This window comes from Scyliorhinus torazame, chromosome 5, assembly GCF_047496885.1.
Source record: "Scyliorhinus torazame isolate Kashiwa2021f chromosome 5, sScyTor2.1, whole genome shotgun sequence".
In the NCBI taxonomy this organism is placed as follows: domain Eukaryota; kingdom Metazoa; phylum Chordata; class Chondrichthyes; order Carcharhiniformes; family Scyliorhinidae; genus Scyliorhinus; species Scyliorhinus torazame.
In genome coordinates, this window is record NC_092711.1 from 126004630 (window position 1) to 126020045 (window position 15416).

A 15416-nucleotide genomic window follows, 5' to 3' on the forward strand; every position below is an offset into this window, starting at 1 on the left:
GTGTATGATAGATAGAATGGATAGATAGTATGTGCGTGTCTGAGTGGAGCTGCTGCTTCTCATCAGCAATAACACAAACCTTCCTCTCTCAATGTTAGGCACAGTAGCACAGTGGTTAGCACTGTTGATTTACAGCACCAGGGACCCAGGTTTGATTCCCGACTTGGGTCACTGTCTGTGTGAAGTCTGCACATTCTCCCAGTGTCTGCGTGGGTTTCTTCCAGGTGCTACGGTTTCCTCCTACAAGTCCCAAAAGACGTGCTGTTACATGAATTGGACATTCTGAATTCTCCCTCAGTGTACCCGAACAGGCGCCGGAGTGTGACAACTAGGGGATTTTCACAGTAACTTCATTGCAGTGTTATTGTAAGCCTACTTGTGACAATAATAAAGATTATTATTAGTTCTTTGATTCTCAAATCGAGTGATTTGAATGGAACCATTCAGAGATTTTCCATCCATGGTGAAACTACAAGCTATGTAACCATGTGCTCTGTAAAAGCTGATATCTGCACAGCCAGACCCCACTTCTCTTGGAACATGAAGTGGCTGCTGCTTTCCCTTCCTCCTCAGTATTATCCTGAGTTCACAAATTCCATGTGTGCATAATCCCATTTTTGGCCTCCATTTTAAATACATTGGTCTTGCCAACAGATACCGATGGGATATCAGCTAACTCAGGGATCAACTCTGAAATCATTTAACTCCAGGTTTTTCCATCTGCAATGGCGGGATTTGATCCTTGAACCGCAGAACCATCTAGTAAACCAGGTCTCTGACAGGGACATATTTTATCTCGAGTTGCAGGAATCTCCCTTTCTGGTTTCCCAGTCCACTGAAGCCGTGCCAGTTAACTTATTGAAACCAGGGGCTCTCCCTGTGACAGCTCTACCCAGTTAATTCTTTAACTCAGCCTTGAATTGTTTGTGAATTGTTTCAGATTTCCACATTTCAGTAACAAATATTGAAATGTTTGCTCCACACCCACAGGGTTTCATCTGTTTAAAGCCACAAACAGAAAGGCCCAGTTTTCTCCTGGAGTTTGAGACAAATCAACTTCAAAATGATGCAGAGTTTCAGCCAATGAGGGAGATCCGGGCTCAGCCCCGCCCCCTGTTCACTCCGATTGATTGGAGGACCAGTCCTCCAGACCTGCCCCCTCTTTCTATTGGTCAGGACCTTCCGTCAATCAGCCAGGCATTGTGATGCAGAGCATGCGCAGTCTGGCTACTGAAGGTGGGAGTTGGGTTGGAATCAGCAGTGATTTAAATTGAGAAATCACCCGGTAAGGAGGGAGCGGTGGAGCCGTCGCCTGGGTTGGCAGGCTTCATAAACACTGAGTAGAGCCTCCTAACCCCGAATATGATACTCCCGGTACCCCGTTTGCACCATGCCGGGCGCTTTCGCGGTTCCGGTGAAAGGCCCGGATCCATGGCCGCCATTTTGAAACTGGGCGATATATAGGAGGGCGCATGCGCGAGCGCCACCTGAGCGCAACCTGAAGGAGGACGCATGCGCAGGGAGCGACCCCCGGAGATCGAGCTGGGAGCATTGCAGCAGGCCAAAAGGCAAGATGGTGAGTTAAAATGGCAACTGACAGGAAGGTTGTGGACAGAGCGAAGGTGTTCCGCAAACCGGTCAACCAGTCAGCATTTAGTCTCCCCAGTGTATAGGAGACCACATTAGGAGCAGCACATGAAGTAGACTAAATTGAAGGAGGGGCAATGAAACGCGGCTTCAGCTGAAAGGAGAGTTTGGAAACTTGGACAAAGAGGAGGTAATGGGGTGGGTATTGCACCTTTACTGCGAATGCATTGGAGGAAATGTAGTAAGAGGTTGAGGGAGATGAAAAAAATGAAATGAATATCACTTATTGTCACAAGTAGGCTTCAAATGAAGTTACTGTGAAAAGCCCCTAGTCGCCACATTCCAGCGCCTGTTCGGGAAGGCTGTTACAGGAATTGAACCGTGCTGCTGGCCTGCCTTGGTCTGCTTTCAAAGCCAGCGATTTAGCCCTGTGCTAAACTGCGGGTTGCATCTAAACTGGAGAGGCATAAATATCCTGGCCGCGAGGTTTGCTAGTGTCACACGGGAGGGTTTAAACTAGTATGGCAGGGGGGTGGGCACGGGAGCAATAGGTCAGAAGGTGAGAGCATTGAGGGAGAACTAGGGAATAGGGACAGTGGTGCTCTGAGGCAGAGCAGACAGGGAGAAGTTGCTGAACACAGCGGGTCTGGTGGCCTGAAGTGCATATGTTTTAATGCAGGAGGTATTACGGGTAAGGCAGATGAATTTAGAGCTTGGATTAGTACTTGGAGCTATGATGTTGTTGCCATTACAGAGACCTGGTTGAGGGAAGGGCAGGATTGGCAGCTAAACGTTCCAGAATTTAGATGTTTCAGGTGGGATAGAGGGGGATGTAAAAGGGGTGGCGGAGTTGCGCTACTGGTTAGGGAGAATATCACAGCTGTACTACGGGAGGACACCTCAGAGGGCAGTGAGGCTATATGGGTAGAGATCAGGAATAAGAAGGGTGCAGTCACAATGTTGGGGGTTTACGACATGCCTCCCAACAGCCAGCGGGAGATAGAGGAGCAGATAGGTAGACAGATTTTGGAAAAGAGTAAAAACAACAGGGTTGTGGTAATGGGAGACTTCAACTTCCCCAATATTGACTGGGACTCACTTAGTGCCAGGGGCTTAGACGGGGCAGAGTTTGTAAGGAGCATCCAGGAGGGCTTCTTAAAACAATATGTAGACAGTCCAATTAGGGAAGGGGCGGTACTGGACCTGATATTGGGGAATGAGCCCGGCCAGGTGGTAGAAGTTTCAGTAGGGGAGCATTTTGGGAACTGTGACCACAATTCAGTAAGTTTTAAAGTGCTGGTGGACAAGGATAAGGGTGTCTTAGGATGAATGTGCTAAGTTGGGGGAAGGCTAATTATAACAATGTTAGGCGGGAACTGAAGAACCTCGATTGGGGGCAGATGTTTGAGGGCAAATCAACATCTGACATGTGGGAGGCTTTCAAGTGTCAGTTGAAAGGAATTCAAGACCGGCATGTTCCTGTGAGGAAGAAGGATAAATACGGCAATTTTCGGGAACCTTGGATAACGAAAGATATTGTAGGCCTCGTCAAAAAGAAAAAGGAGGCATTTGTCAGGGCTAAAAGGCTGGGAACAGACAAAACCTGTGTGGAATATAAGGAAAGTAGGAAGGAACTTAAGCAAGGAGTCAGGAGGGCTAGAAAGGGTCACGAAAAGTCATTGGCAAATAGGGTTAAGGAAAATCCCAAGGCTTTTTACACGTACATAAAAAGCAAGAGGGTAGCCAGGGAAAGGGTTGGCCCACTGAAGGATAGGCAAGGGAATCTATGTGTGGAGCCAGAGGAAATGGGCGAGGTACTAAATGAATACTTTGCATCAGTATTCACGAAAGAGAAGGAATTGGTAGATGTTGAGTCTGGAGAAGGGGGTGTAGATAGCCTGGGTCACATTGTGATCCAAAAAGACGAGGTATTGGGCGTCTTAAAAAGTATTAAGGTAAATAAGTCCCCAGGGCCTGATGGGATCTACCCCAGAATACTGAAGGAGGCTGGAGAGGAAATTGCTGAGGCCTTGACAGAAATCTTTGGATCCTCACTGTCTTCAGGTGATGTCCCGGAGGATTGGAAAATAGCCAATGTTGTTCCTCTGTTTAAGAAGGGTAGCAAGGATAATCCAGGGAACTACAGGCCGGTGAGCCTTACTTCAGTGGTAGGGAAATTACTGGAGAGAATTCTTCGAGACGTGATCTACTCCCATTTGGAAGCAAATGGACGTATTAGTGAGAGGCAGCATGGTTTTGTGAAGGGGAGGTCGTGTCTCACTAACTTGATAAGAGTTTTTCGAGGAGGTCACAAAGATGATTGATGTAGGTAGGGCAGTGGATGTTGTCTATATGGACTTCAGTAAGGCCTTTGACAAGGTCCCTCATGGTAGACTAGTACAAAAGGTGAAGTCACACGGGATCAGGGGTCAGCTGGCAAGGTGGATACAGAACTGGCTGGGTCATAGAAGGCAGAGAGTAGCAATGGAAGGATGCTTTTCTAATTGGAGGGCTGTGACCAGTGGTGTTCCACAGGGATCAGTGCTGGGACCGTTTCTGTTTGTAGTATATATAAATGATTTGGAGGAAAATGTAACTGGTCTGATTAGAAAGTTTGCAGACGACACAAAGGTTGGTGGAATTGCGGATAGCGATGGGGACTGTCAGAGGATACAGCAGGATTTAGATTGTTTGGAGACTTGGGCGGAGAGATGGCAGATGGAGTTTAATCCGGACAAATGTGAGGTAATGCATTTTGGAAGGTCTAATGCAGGTAGGGAATATACAGTGAATGGTAGAACCCTCAAGAGTATTGAAAGTCAGAGAGATCTAGGAGTACAGGTCCACAGGTCACTGAAAGGGGCAACACAAGTGGAGAAGGTAGTCAAGAAGGCATACAGCATGCTTGCCTTCATTGGCCGGGGCATTGAGTATAAGAATTGGCAAGTCATGTTGCAGCTGTATAGAACCTTTGTTAGGGCACACTTGGAGTATAGTGTTTAATTCTGGTCGCCACACTACCAGAAGGATGTGGAGGCTTTAGAGAGGGTGCAGAAGAGATTTACCAGAATGTTGCCTGGTATGGAGGGCATTAGCTATGAGGAGCGGTTGAATAAACTCAGTTTGTTCACACTGGAACGAAGGAGGTTGAGGGATGACCTGATAGAGGTCTACAAAATTATGAGGCGCATAGACAGAGTGGATAGTCAGAGGCTTTTCCCCGGGGTAGAGGGGTCAATTACTAGGAGGCATAGGTTTAAGGTGAGAGGGGCAAGGTTTAGTGTAGATGTCCGAGGCAAGTTTTTTTACACAGAGGGTAGTGGGTGCCTGGAACGCGCTACCGGAGGAGGTGGTGGAAGCAGGGATAATAGTGACATTTAAGGGGCATCTTGACAAATACATGAATAGGATGGGAATAGAGGGATACGGACCCAGGAAGTGTAGAAGATTGTAGTTTAGTCGGGCAGCATGGTCGGCACGGGCTTGGAGGGCCGAAGGGCCTGTTCCTGTGCTGTACATTTCTTTGTTCTTGCTGCTAAACAGATGGAGGAGTGAACGAGGGTGTCACAGTGGTCCCTGCAGAATGCTGACTGGGGTGGTGGGGTTCAATTCAAATTGTCCTTTGAATGCGGAGGCTGGTGGGGTGAAAAGGGAAGACAAAGGGGCAAACTTTTCACCCATAATCTTACTGAATGGCAAAGCAGTCCTGATGGAGCGAGTGGCCTACTTCTGCTCCCACTTCCTGTGATCTCTGAGTCCAGGACAGGAGGTAGTCAGCATGGATCTGTCCATCAGCTTGAATCAGTACTTTCAGGAGAATTGCGAGTGTATATATTGCAGGGGGGAAATGAGGGAGACCGTGTGGTCTGGAGATTTGCAGATTTTGAAGATTGAGGGAGGAAAGAATGTTCCACAGAAACTAGAATTGTCTGTTCTGCATTTCTATCCTGGTCTCCTGAATGAATTTTGTAAATTCCTTTCACAGGATATTAGAAGTGAGGATTTGCAGACAGACATCGCAAACCAAACATCAAGACAAGATCTGACAGTTACTCGATTCATCAGGACATGAATATCATCAGCTTTTGAAAATGAAAATCGCTTATTGTCACAAGTAGGCTTCAAATGAAGTTACTGTGAAAAGCCCCTAGTCGCCACATTGCGGCGCCTGTTCGGGGAGGCTGTTACGGGATCTGTTTGCATCTAGAATGAGAAATGTTTGTGTGTTCTGTCTGCTTCAAAGGGTTACATACATCAGTGTGACTGGAAAATCACCGAGATACACGCGAGTGAGTGTTCCAGTTTACTGACTGGAAAGAGCTTCAACTAGTTACACAGCCTCAAAATCATCACACAATTCACAGCGGGGAGAGACCTCACACGTGACGAGGCTTCAACTGACTATCCAACCTGGAGACACAGCCACCGACATGGAGAAACCGTGGAAATGTAGGGACTGTGGGAAGGGATTCCGTGCTCCCTGTGAGCTGGAGACCCATCGGCGCAGTCACAGCGGAGAGAAGCCGTTCACCTGCTCAGTGTGTGGGAAAGGATTAATTGATTCATCCACCCTGCAGAGGCACCAGCGAGTTCACACCGGGGAGAGGCCGTTCTCCTGCCCTGAGTGTGGGAAGGGATTCAGTGATTCATACAACCTGCTGACACACCAGCGGGTTCACACTGGGGAGAGGCCGTTCTCCTGCCCCGAGTGTGGGAAGGGATTCGCGCGGTCATCCGCCTTGCGGAATCACCAGAGATTCCACACAGGTGAGGGGTTGTTCACCTGCTCCAAGTGTGGGAAGGGATTCATTCACTCATCCCTCCTGCTGAAACACCAACACATTCACACCGGGGAGAGACCGTTCACCTGCTCGGAGTGTGGGAAGGGATTCACTCAGTTATCGAGCCTGGTGAGACACCGTCACATTCACACTGGGGAGAGACCATTCACCTGCTCCATGTGTGGAAAGGGAGTCACTCTGTCGTCTAGTCTGTTGGAACAACAAGGCACCCAAAGCAATGAGACACATTTTAAATGCTCTGACTGTGGGAGTTGCTTTCTAAACCCTGCACTGATGGGCCATCAGGTAGACCGTCACACTGAGGAGAGACCGTTCAGCTGCTCTCACTGCACCAAGAGATTTAGAATGTCATACGATCTATTGAGACATCAGAGAATTCACACCGGGGAGAAGCCATTCACCTGCCCAGTGTGTGGGAAAGGATTTGGTGATTCATCCAACCTGCAGAGACACCAGCGAGTTCACACTGGGGAGAAGCCATTCACCTGCACTGAGTGTGGGAAAGGATTCACTCAGTCATCCCACTTACAGACACACAAGCGCATTCACAATGGGGAGAGGCCATTCATCTGCTGCATGTGTGGGAAGGGATTCAGTGATTTATCCAACTTGCTGAGACATCAGCGAGTTCACAATGGAGAGGTTCATTCAGCTGCTCTGTGTGTGGGAAGGGATTCACTTGTTCATCCTACCTGATTCGGTCACCTGCTCTGTGTGTGGGAAGGGATTCACTTGTTCATCCAACCTGCTGAGACACCAAGGCAGTCACACTGATTATAGAGACTTTTTCGATGGTACCACGCCTCGGGACATCCTTTCCCGCAGCGTATGAGGGAGACAATGGTGGCTGAGTTGCACGAGAATGTACCCCGTACCTGGTGGGTGGTGTTCTCCCGTGTAATGGTGGTATCCATGTCGATGATCTGACCTGTCTTGCAGAGGTTGTGACCATCCAGACACTGTGACAGCAGATGAACGGACATTGCGCGACAATCACCAGGCAGGAATGTTCCCTTCCAGTCGGGGAACACTTCAGCAGTCAAGGGCATTCAGCCTCTGACCTTTGGGTAAGTGTTCTCCAACATGGCCTTCAGGATGCGCGACAACGCAGAATCGCCTAGCAGACACTTATAGCCAATTTCCGCACACATGAGTACGGCCACAACCGGGACCTTGGATTCATGTCACATTACATTCATCCCCCACCATCTGGCCTGGGCTTGCAAAATCCTATCAACTGTCCTGGCTTGAGACAATTCACACCTCTTTAACCAACCTGTGATTATCGCTCTCTCCTGTTGCACCTTCTGGACCTGTAAAGACTTAATTACCTGCCACGACTCCCATTCAAAGTATCATCTTGCATCATTGACTTTGTCTATATATGTGATTGTGGAACCCACCTGAGGAAGGAGCTGCACTCCGAAAGCTAGTGATTCGGAACAATCCTGTTGGACTTTAACCTGGTGTTGTAAGACCTCTTACTGTGCCCACCCCAGTCCAACACCAGCATCTCCACATCTTAAGAGGGAGCTCTCTTATTATTAAACTATGTACACTAATTTTAATCTTCCCCATAAAAGGAAGCTGCCTCCAGACACCGACCCTATCGAGTCCCCTATATATATATATATATATATATATATGTATGTATGTATGTATTATTTATTTTTCCAATTGGGTGCCAGACACCCAGTGTGAGATTTTGGAGTCAGTGGAGAGGGTCAAGAGAAGTGATGTTGAGGGAGAGCTGGGTGTTAAACCCACTTCACTGATCCAAATTGTGCTCTTACCTCCCCTTTGGCTTGGAAAACATTTTGTTTTGTCTGATATTGCGCACCTGTTATGTCCCTCGGGAGTTTTGTTTGTTTTTGAGGGTTTTATGTTGGTGGTTCCTGTGTGGGATGGGTGGAATTTATTGTTCCCGACCACTAAGTAATCTTGTCAAAACCAGGCAGTGAAAGTCAGGAGCTAAAGATTCCTGCCTGCTCTAACAGAGTGTTGTTCGTTCAAACGTTGAAATCATTGGTGAGAGCTCATAAGAACTAGGAGCAGGAGTAGGCCATCTGGCCCCTCGAGCCTGCTCCACCATTCAATGAGATCATGGCTGATCTTTTGTGGACTCAGCTCCACTTTCCGGCCCGAACACCATAACCCTTAATCCCTTTATTCTTCAAAAAACTATCTATTTTTATCTTAAAAACATTTAATGAAGGAGCCTCAACTGCTTCACTGTGCAAGGAATTCCACAGATTCACAACCCTTTGGGTGAAGAGGTTCCTCCTAAGCTCAGTCCTAAATATACTTCCCCTTATTTTGAGGCTATGCCCCCTAGTTCTGCTTTCTCCCGCCAGTGGAAACAACCTGCCCGCATCTATCCTATCTATTCCCTTCATAATTTTATATGTTTCTATAAGATTCCCCCCTCATCCTGCTAAATTCGAACGAGTACAGTCCCAGTCTACTCAACCTCTCCTCGTAATCCAACCCCTTCAGCTCTGGGATTAACCTAGTGAATCTCCTCTGCACACCCTCCAGTGCCAGTACGTCCTTTCTCAAGTAAGGAGACCAAAACTGAACACAATACTCCAGGTGTGGCCTCACTAACACCTTATACAATTGCAGCATAACCTCCCTAGTCTTAAATTCCATTCCTCTAGCAATGAAGGACAAAATTCCATTTGCCTTCTTAATCACCTGTTGCACCTGTAAACAAACCTTTTGCGACTCATGCACTAGCACACCCAGGTCTCTCTGCACAGCAGCATGTTTTAATATTTTATCATTTAAATAATAATCCCTTTTGCTGTTATTCCTACCAAAATGGATAACCTCACATTTGTCAACATTGTATTCCATCTGCCAGACCCCAGCCCATTCACTTAACCTATCCAAATCCCTCTGCAGACTTCCGGTATCCTCTGCACTTTTTGCTTTACCACTTATCTTAGTGTCGTCTGCAAACTTGGACATATTGCCCTTGGTCCCCAACTCCAAATCATCTCTGTAAATTGTGAACAATTGTGGTCCCAACACTGATCCCTGATACTTTACTGTAGCATTTTACTGCAATACAGGTATGGAGTAGGAGAAGCAGAGATAGTGGAAGGGACCGGGATAGAGAGATACAGAGAGTTGGAGTGACCGAGAGAGACAGAAAAGAGAAAGAGGGAGGGACACAGAGAGGGAGGGTCAGAGGGCGGCAGTGCTGCCGCACAGCTTCAGGGCCTCGGGTGACTGTCTGTGTGGAGTCTGCACGTTCTCCCCGTGTCTGCGTGGGTTTCCTCCGGGTGCTCCAGTTTCCTCCCACAGTCCAAAGATGTGCAGGTTAGGTGGATTGGCCGTGATAAATTGCCCTTAGTGTCCAAAATTGCCCTTAATGTTGGTTGGGGTTGTTGGGTTGTGGGGATAGGGTGGAGGTGTTGACCTTGGGTAGGGTGCTCTTTCCAGGAGCCGGTGCAGACTCGATGGGCCGAATGGCCTCCTGCACTGTACATTCTATGATAAATTCTATGAAAGCTGCCAGCAGTTCATGTTGGCCAATGTGGCAGCTCTGGGCTCCTCCAACCGCATCATTACATGGCAGAGATATGCCAAGCTGATTGGCCTGACCCAACTGGAAGAGAAATGCTTCCGGTTTATAGCCTGGAACATTGGCACTATCATAAAGTCCCCAGACTGGATATCGATGGAACCGCACCAACTCTCTGCTCTCCTCCAAAGATCTGACCTGGTTGTGGAAGATGAAGTGGTCCTTTTCCAAGCCCTGGTGAGTTGGCTGTCCCTGCATCCTGCCCATACTAAGAAAATGCTGCACCACATTTGTAACCCCATGTTGGCCCAGAGAAACTGTATGATCTCCAAGCCAGAGGAAGCCTGCCCGAGGCAACCTCCAGCTACTTGCTCCAGGAAAGTTTGCTGGTCTACCAAGTGCACCTTTTACCCACAGATGCCATCAGCCAACACCATGATATTACCACCATCCCATTTACCATGAGGCTGTATACGTCAGAAAGTTTCAGCCATGCCTGGGACATCAAAGGATATGACATGATGGGTAAAACATCTATTCCGACATTATCGAGCAGCAATTTCAAACTGAAGACTCAGTGATATGTTACCTTTTCCCCAAAAGGTCAAAGGACGTTAATCCAGCGGCCAAAGGTCAATCGCCCGCGTTATGAGAATGTTCGGCAGGACGATGACTTTTACACTCTCTGCCTCGGTGAGCAATTGTGACCCAGCTGGTAAGACACATTCTCACAAGCTGAGCATTCTGCTTTACCGATGTGTCAATGGCGTGTGGTTTGTGAATGACGTGAAGAGCCTTGAGGTTCCGCACTCGGGGAATGCCCAGATCAAGCATCTGATCCACTTGACGGAGCGAGAGAAATACATCAGCAATGACACAATGAAGCTGCACCTTATTGGACAAACCATCTGGGAGAAACGTCAGTAGATCCAGGCGAGATTGAATTGAGGTGTTTAGGTCATGAAGGGTTTTGATGGAGTGGATGGGGAGAAACTTCCAACCAGCAAGAACCAGAGGATGCAAGAGGAACCAGAGAGCAAGAATCAGATCATCTGCAAAGGAGCAAGAGGCCGGATGAGGAGGTGTTCATTTCAGGCAGAAGTTTTGATCTGGTTGGTGTGCACTGCCTGACTGGGTCACTACTTTCAATAATTACGTTCAAAAAGCAATTGGATCCAGACTCAAAGTGGCAAAATTAGAGGTGTAGGAAAAGTGCCCTGGAGTGGGATTAACTGGAGAACTATTTCAAAGAGACAACACGCATATGATGGGTCGAATGGTCTTGTTTTGTGTTGAATGATTCCACAAATCTCTCATCGCTCCACATAACTGAACCCTTGTCTCCTGGTACTTTTCAAATAAAACTAATATCTCTAATTGTGTGCAAACCCATTACTGTTTGCAAATTACTTCCACAATTGTTTTTAAAAATAAATTTAGAGTACCCTATTAATTTTTCCAATTAAGGGGCAATTTAGTGTGGCCAATCCACCTACCCTGCACATCTTTGAGTTGTGGGGGTGAAACCCACGCAAACACGGGGAGAATGTGCAAACTCCACACGGACAGTGACCCAGAGCCAGAATCGAACCTGGAACTTTGGCGCCGTGCGGCAGCAATGCGCCACCGTGCTGCCCTAATTCCACAATTATAACTAATTATTTTCAAAATTTATTTTTCAGCATTTTCAAAATTTAATTCTAATTGCAGATCATTTTAAAATGGAATGCCAGCCTTATTAATTACTGCATGAAACATATTCTGTTTACCAGGCCCTGTCTTTGTTATTACTACTGAAAACCATGTCTCTGTTTATTTTGCGCAGTGATCTGTCTTAGTTATTGTGACACTAGTCTCGTCATTGTTTTATATTACAATTTCTCAAGTTAATACTGTAGCCACGTAAAATGGCTGCGTTCCGATTAATCTGGCCAAAACCCAGTTTAAAGTGGCTAACCCGAAAGACTGCTGGGAAAAGCAGCTAAGAAGACACAAGCAGGCAGCTGCAGACAGTATTGCATATTCGGTTCTGGGAAGTTAGCCCAGATCGATACTCTGGGCTATCAACAGCCCATCAACCCAGGTATCCGCAGTTGCATTCAGGACTGTTTGCAGCCCATCTATTCAGACATCCACAGTTAAATCGGCAATCCCCGGCAACATATTAGCAATTGAATACCGGGCCAGACCTATCGGCGCCTGCATTGGCCGAAACAAAGACAGGTGAGAGACCACCCCCTGATCGAGGAATCGCCTCACCATTGGACACATCGACCCCAGAGATTGGGGACAGATCCAATCACTTGGGACTCAGGGTCAAGGGCCGCCCCGGGAGGCGGGAAGCCCCTGGGCCCTATAAAAGTGGGGGTCCAAGTTCAGATCTCTCTCTCTCCTCTTCGCCTGCTCGAGACCTTCGCAAGAACAGCCACCGGCAGCAGTAAGTTTGAATCCAGCGATCGCTATCCGGTAGAGACACCTAGCCACCGACCTGTAGCAGCCTTTTGAATCCCGCGGGCCAGATCTGATTGGACAAGCCATTCGTTTCCCTGACCTGGTGGGCTTTTCCTAAGTTAAGTATTGGCCAGTAGTGATAGGTTTATTATATAGATAGTAGTATTAGTGCATTAATATTGCTTGTATATAATAAATGACCGTTGGTTTAATCCTTACTAAGCGGTGTGCTGTATTATTAATCATAACCTGAACTTGAACCACGTGGCGGTATCATAAAGATACCTGGCGACTCATGAGCAAAGGTGACGTAATCAGAGCAAATAGACTAAGGTTCAAAGGAGCAACAATACTTCAATAGAATACGTCTGAACTGGATGGACTGCACCCCAGGGTTCTAAAAGAGATAGCTGAGGAGATTGTGGAGGCATTAATGATGATCTTTCAGGAATCACTGGAGGCAGGGAGGGTCCCAGAGGACTGGAAAATGGCTCATGTAACGCCCCTGTTTAAGAAGGGAGGGAGGCAGAAGACTGAAGTTTGCATATTCTCCCCGTGCCTGTGTGGGTTTCCCCCGGGTGCTGCGGTTTCCTCCCACAGTCCAAAGATGCGCAGGTTAGGTGGATTGGCCATGATAAATTGCCCCTTAGTATCCAAAAGGTTAGGGTTCGGGGATTGGGGGGGCAGGGGGGGGGGGAGTGGGCCGAGGTAGGGCGGGGGGGGGGGGAGTGGGCCGAGGTAGGGCGGGGGGGGGGGGGGAGTGGGCCGAGGTAGGGCGGGGGGGGGGGGGGGGAGTGGGCCGAGGTAGGGCGGGGGGGGGGGGGGAGTGGGCCGAGGTAGGGCGGGGGGGGGGAGGGGGGAGTGGGCCGAGGTAGGGCGGGGGGGGGGGGGGGGGAGTGGGCCGAGGTAGGGCGGGGGGGGAGTGGGCCAAGGTAGGGCGCACTTCCCAAGTGTCAGTGCAGACTCAATGGGCCGAATGGCCTGCACTGTAGAGATTCTATGATTCAATTCTTGACCATTACACATAAACTAAAACTAATTATTAAACATGGCTATGCCTACAGCTCCACAGTCCAGTCAATAACAAGCTGACATGATCCTACTCAGTGAATCAGACCTTATTGCCGATGTCTCATTCAAACAAGGAGCAGGAACAGGCCACTCGGCCCCTCGAGTCTGCTCCACCATTTAATCAGATTGTGGCTGATCTGACTAACCCCAAACCTGCATCCCGCCTACCCCCCCCCCCCCCCCCCCCCCCCCAAAGACTATCACCTTACCAAGAATACAAAAATCAGCCTTAAGAATATTCGCAGACTCTGCTTCCAGAGTCCTTTGAGGAAGAGACGCACGATCCTCAGAGGAAAAAAAAAATCTCATATCTGGTTTTAAATGAGCGACAGGTTATTTTTAAACTGTGACCCCCAGTTCTGGATTCTCCAACAACAGGACATATCCTCCCCACATCCACCCTGTCAATACCCCTCAGGATCTTGTATGTTTCAATCAAATCGCCTCTTACTCTTCTAAACCCCAGGGGATACAATCCTAATCTGTCCAACCTTTCCTGAGAAGTCAACCCACCCAGTCCTAGTATTAGTCTAGTAAACCTTCTCTGAACTGCCTGTAACACATTTCCATCCTTCCTTAAATAAGGAGACCAATACTGTACTCAGTATTCGAGATGTGGTCTCACAAGGAGACCGATACTGTACTCCGTATTGGAGATGTGGTCTCACAAGGAGACCAATACTGTACTCAGTATTCGAGATATCGTCCCACTCGTGCTCTGGATAACGGACGCACAACCTCCCTATTAATGTAATCAATTTTCCCCTCACAATAAAGGGCAATATTCTGTTAGCTTTCCCAATTACTTGCTGTATCTGCTTATCTCTATCAGCGATTTTGGATGAGAATGTACAAGACATGATCAATAAGTTTGCAGATGATACTAAAATAGGTGGTATTGTAGACAGTGAGGAAGGTTATCAGAAATTGCAGGATCTTGATCAGCTGGGAATTGGGCCAAGAAATGGCAAATGGAGTTCAATACAGATCAGTGTGAGATGTTGCATTTCGGAAAGTCAAATCAAGATAGGACTTTCACAGTGAATGGTTGGGCCTTAGGGAGTATCGTGGAATAGCGGGACCTTGGAGTTCAGGTGCACGGTCTCTAAAGGTGGAGTCACAGGTAGATAGGGCAGTGAAGAAGGCTTTTGGAATGCTGACCTTCATCAGTCAGGGCACTGAGTATAGAAGTTGGGAAGTTATGTTGCAGTTGTACAGGACGTTGGTGAGGTCGCACCTGGAGTATTGTGTTCAGTTTTGGTTGCTTTGCTATAGGAAATATATTATTAAACTGGAGAGAGTGCAGAAGAGATTTACAAGGATGTTGCCAGGACTCCAGGGACTGAGTTATAGGGAGAGATTGGACAGGCCAAGCGCTTTTTCTTTGGAGTATAGGAGACTGAGGGGTGATTTATAGAGGTGTATAAGATCATGAGAGGCATGGATAGGGTGAATGCTCTCAGTCTTCTTCTCAATTACAGATTCCAACAATTGGCGTAGTCGGCAGGATAAGATTCCCTCAATTAAAGATTCCTACAATTGGCGAGCCAGTCAGGAGGGGGGAGTACTGAGGACGACCTTCGGAGGCCCAGGTGACGACGGAAAGCTTCGAAGATAATCGGAGGAGGTCCGGAACCTTCGGGAAGCTTCGGAGATAATCGGAGGAGGCCCAGAAGACAGCCGGAACCCACGGCTCGACTAGGGTAAGAAATATCTTTTTCACCCATTAAAAGTCTTAAAGCCGCATCAATCAGTACTTCGACCCTTGAAAAGAACATTTTTTATAGACTGTTAAATAAATCAAGTGCCAGTCGTTGAGACTAACGTAGACGTGGCTGGAAGATTAGTCACTGCAGTAACTAAAATAAAACGGGACTGAAAAAATAGTCATGGCAGTCAGCGATCAAGAAAATTTATGGCTGATCCAAATCAAAGTGCAGATTGAGAGCCTTTAGCAGGCAGAAAATTACTCC

General features: G+C 47.7%; 1 protein-coding gene and 2 long non-coding RNA genes across 3 annotated transcripts in view; all 3 read left to right on the forward strand.

The window, feature by feature from the left end:
- The window catches only part of LOC140421854 (uncharacterized), a 514775-nt gene that overhangs the window by 293626 nt on the left and 205733 nt on the right, over window positions 1-15416 (forward strand). The window lies entirely within an intron of this gene.
- Window positions 1228-11298, forward strand: LOC140421818 (uncharacterized). The gene is made up of 2 exons (XM_072506754.1): window positions 1228-1576; window positions 5573-11298. The coding sequence occupies exon 2, from the start codon at window positions 6018-6020 to the stop codon at window positions 7083-7085; it is 1068 nt and encodes a 355-aa protein (XP_072362855.1). The 5' UTR covers window positions 1228-1576; window positions 5573-6017; the 3' UTR covers window positions 7086-11298.
- The window catches only part of LOC140421853 (uncharacterized), a 33361-nt gene continuing 31562 nt past the window's right edge, over window positions 13618-15416 (forward strand). Inside the window, exon 1 of the long non-coding RNA XR_011947126.1 lies at window positions 13618-15146. This is a non-coding gene — a long non-coding RNA (uncharacterized lncRNA). The remainder of the gene's footprint in view (window positions 15147-15416) is intronic.

What these genes read in the sequence shown, in the direction of transcription:
- LOC140421818 (XM_072506754.1), top strand. Translation starts at nt 6,018, where the DNA reads ATGGAGAAACCGTGGAAATGTAGGGACTGTGGGAAGGGATTCCGTGCT.